Source organism: Echiichthys vipera (assembly GCF_963691815.1).
Source record: "Echiichthys vipera genome assembly, chromosome: 18".
Taxonomy (NCBI): domain Eukaryota; kingdom Metazoa; phylum Chordata; class Actinopteri; order Perciformes; family Trachinidae; genus Echiichthys; species Echiichthys vipera.
In genome coordinates, this window is record NC_139843.1 from 27,349,424 (window position 1) to 27,353,982 (window position 4,559).

General features: G+C 37.6%; 1 protein-coding gene across 1 annotated transcript in view; it reads left to right on the forward strand.

Moving 5' to 3' along the window:
• The window catches only part of adoa (2-aminoethanethiol (cysteamine) dioxygenase a), a 5,773-nt gene extending 1,726 nt beyond the window's left edge, over positions 1-4,047 (forward strand). The window contains 1 exon segment of the mRNA XM_083933245.1: positions 1,683-4,047. Coding sequence (XP_083789371.1) covers positions 1,683-2,141 — 459 coding nt within the window. The 3' untranslated portion in view covers positions 2,142-4,047.
• Positions 4,048-4,559: the final 512 nt, after the last annotated feature.

Here is a 4,559-nt window from a genome sequence, read left to right on the forward strand (position 1 = left end):
GAGAGAGACACACACACACACAACTGTCAACTTTGTAGAACAGTATAGTTGGAAAGAATGCTGGTGTATGAGCCTCTCCACTTGTAAGGGTGTGTGTACAATCCCATCATGTGTGTAAAATCACCACATAGTGAGCTATATCGGTTTTAATAAAAAAACAAAAAAAACAATGGTCTTGGATTTGAACTGTTGGCCAGTGTTTTCAGTTTAGGTACTGGAATTAGTATCAGCAAAAATATATATATAAAAACTTAGACTGAGCACACACATGACTCCTGCTCAGCATTGAGCTAGTAAATGCACAGAATAATGTAAAAAAAAGAAAAGAAAAAAAAAAAGACATTAAAGATGCAATAATAATGACTCTGCAACTGTCCAGATCTTAAACCTAAGGTTCCTGATCATAGTCTGATAATATTAGTCTAGAACTAAAAAGAACTACAGTGCAGAATACCCACTGACAGTGTGACTCAATCCATATTCTGTAGACTACCCCTCTATGTTTTAGAATGCATATGAACATTGACAGTAGAGAGCTTTTACCATTGGGTTCCCACGGTAATGGAAAACTACAGTAATCTTCCATGGCTAAATGACCTGCCACATCATGTCACGTAAGGCCAAATTGAGCCTATTTTGCTTATGCTGATGTGTGATAATGTTTTATTTATCATCACATATTTTTCTTGTCTCACTCTCCATGTAGGCCAGCTATTTATATTCATCAGTTTTTAATATAGTTCGAATATGATATTTGAAATAAGTATACGTTTAATATTTCATGGTTTTAGAATGTTATGAAATATTATGTAGTACGGTATGTAGGCTACATACTTACAGTATTTTGCCACTTTGTCTTTCAGACCTGCATCCAGAAATTCATTTATAACCAAATGCATTAAGAGTACACTGAATCATTATAATCAGTTCTATTTTTCTTTAAAGCGGAAAGCCTGTGCCAGACTGATATAATAAAGGACAATGTATTGGCTGTGACTGTAGTTTGAAGTATTTAAAGTGAGTATAGACATAACTATTAGAGAAAAGATTATAATTATTTTCATACAGTAATTCAAATTTAGAGTTAAGTATACCATGGCCATGGACATTTTATTATGGGTTCTTAAAAAGTCATGAAAAAGTTTTGAACTTGTCCATGAAAATGTGTGGGAGACCTTCCAGCACATGGGTGCTGTGAGCCTGTGTGTTCATGTACTCAAGAATATAATTTGTACTGAAACAAAGATGCCTTCTCCAGACTTCATGAACTATGCTTAATTGTCGTAGATACAGTCTGCCATTAGATTGCTTTATTATAAAGTAACATAACTAAGTTGTTATGAGTAATAGTGTTTTGTTAATAATGTTTTGTCCACCTCAAAGATAGTGAACTAAGGATTTGTTGTTTTACTAAAACTGTTATCACATAATCTTACGAAAATGAAAGAATGACACCACAAAATAATAATATGTTTTGTAATTAGTTATGTAGTTTATGTTGCCTTTTTTTAGCAAGAAATTCTGATTATTCCAAGACAAGGGTGATAAACCTGTATGATTTTAAAATCCTGTTATGCACTCAAGACAATACCATCTGAGGTCCTCAATTTTTTAAGTTATGCCACAGTAACCTGCATACTGGTGTTAGATTGTTTTTTGACTATATTATGTCTCTTGTTCAGGTTCTTTATGGAAAGGTGAGCGTCCGTTGTTTTGACAGGCTGGAGGATAACCTTACTGTCACCACTGACCCACCTCATTTCGACCCTCCGTTGGCTCCATTCCAGACAGCATCCCTGCGGCGTTCTGTGCTCCGCTCAGTCGCTGAGTACTCAGAGAACAGCGGGCCATGCCTCCTTACTCCTCTACGGGATAACCTCCACCAAGTTGACACAGTGGAGGGGCCGGCTGCTTTCCTGGATATACTGGCACCTCCATACAATCCAGACGACGGGCGGGACTGTCACTATTACAAAGTCCTGCAAACTGTGGCAGAGGGGGAAAAGGATGGAAAGAGCAATGAGGGAAAGCAGGGAGAGGAGAAGGAGAAAGAGGAGGAGACATGGCTGCTAGAAATCCCTCAGCCAGAGGACTTCTGGTGTGGTGCTGAACCCTACCAAGGCCCTGTAGTCTCCTTCTGAATGAAAGCTCTGATCAGAGGAACTACTACTGCTACTGCAGTGCATGGCAGTTATAATATAGTGATAACATCCATCCACAAGGGGAGACTTAGTTGTTTTCCTGTTCCACAAGGAGGTCAAACATGAGGGTCATTATTACCTGGAACTCCAAATGATTGGGTGCCTTGTTCAGGGATGCTACAGCAGGGCAGAGCCTCGTAGAAACAGGGGCTTGGACTCTGATAACCTACACAGAATAAGGGCCACTGAACTGGCCTCCACAAATGGTCAACAATCTTAGTTCTGAGAACAGAGTTGACACCAAGATTTCCTCTTCTCAATATGATATTTTTCTGGGGACGATTATGTTGCCTTGTACACACATGAATGTAATTAGACAAATGTTCTGTGAATGGTGGGGTGTCATTAGCATCTCTATTTTCTGTTAGGCCTGGAAAGCCTTTTACACATTATTGTTTCTCTCTGCTTCAGAGGACTTCCACATCGTGAGGTGTCTTAATGCCAAATGTGACTCCAGACGTACCTGCCTTATTTGTGAATAAGAGTGCCATTCTATTGTACACCCCCCCCTCCCGCCCCCCCCCCAAAAGTACACACGCTACATAATATATACCTTATGTTTTATCTTATGTGTTTAACTTATTCCAGATAACTACACAGGTCTGGGGTCTCATTTCTAACCGTTGCGTACGCCATCTCCCATGCTTAAGTTGTGATCTATAAAAACAAACTTCATGGGAGAATGTGCACACCTGTAAGTAAGCTCTGACCTATGCGTTTGATTATTTTGGAGACAGGGGAAATTGGCGATGCAGAGGTGGTGATTTGACGCCAGATCTTAGAAATTAAAGATGACAGAAATCATTAAATGTATAATGATGCTTCTCACACATTTGATTTCACTAATGAATCAAGGATACACTATTAGAAACATTCAAACCAGCAGGGTTATTTATACTTGTTCTTGACGTGAGCAATAACTATTCCATAAGCACCTTTCAATTTGCAAAGATAAATTAAAACTTAAATCGGATTCCCCTAATAATTCATCATTGTGTTGTTATCATATTCTCACAGTGCAGAGCAGACAGTCAGACTGGGGGAAGTGATGAAATAATCGTCGACTATAGAAATCCAAGATAACATCAACTAGCATTAAATAATTGGGTACCAGAGCATCAGTAGATTTGAATAAAATCTTCTAATACTGTGCATTTCTGTGAGAAACATCTTCCTCCTTTTGTTTCCATGATTGACAGTTAAGATCCACTGATCAGTCTGCTCTTTTCTATGCCTCATCTCCATGTGGTGCTTTGCATTGACCATTTAAGGTTTAATGTGGCTGTGTAGAGGGTGGGATATGAGGCTGATATACCTGTATATGTACCCATTTCCAGGTGGACTGTGATTTATTTAAAGGGAACATTGCCTGCAGGTGCACACATGCACAGTTTTATTAACACTGTTTGGGTTTTGTGTTCACATACACTTAGTATGGATCCTACGCACTCTTATAAATGGGACCCCTGGTCAGTTAAGGGAAAAATAACCTGATGTTGAGCTATTTTTACATATTCTGTGATGTATTATACATGTCACCTACTGTCACCACCTACTGTCATAGTACGCCTTATAAGATGCATTATATTAAAGATTGTCTTCAAACCCAGTTCAGAAGATAGTCTTCTGAACTGGCTGTTAGAGAACACACTTATACTTTATTCAATAGCTTTTACATGTAGCTTGATTAATACTATATCATTCCAGTCTGTATGCTACATTACTTTAGCTTATATCTTTGCTGACAAACCGCTCCTATATTAAACTTAACACAGGTCTGTGAGCCAGTGTGACAAAGATTATGTAACTCTGATGTTGAATGTATGTACAACAATAAAATTGGGAATATTCATGGAACATGTTGTTTGTATGCTTTCTATCTAGTTTTTATCCTGTAGTGTTGTTGACTTTTTTGATTGTGGTCAGTAGTTCACTCTCTGGTGTGTAAGAAAAGAAAATCATATTGTTCATGTGCTTACACCTGTTTTACAATGTAAAGGACATATACAGGGTTCCCATACAGTACGGAAAAGTCTGGAATTGAATTTGAGTACTTTTCAGGTCTGGAAAAAGGGAAAAGAGTTTGGAAAAATATTTGTGTTGATTCCAGACTATTATTTCACTTTCTAAAATAAAAAATATTAATATTTACAAATCAAAACAAGTTTACTAACACAACACAGCCGACCTGTAGATTATATTAAACTAATTACCATGGGGTTACCATGGTTACTGTTCGCCTCAAATTTTTTCAATGTGGTCGTCTAAATTTTATTTATGATTTATTTTATAATCATTTTCTTTATTTACAGTATGTTTACTCCATCTGAAGCCAATGAAGCAAAGACTGTTTTCTTC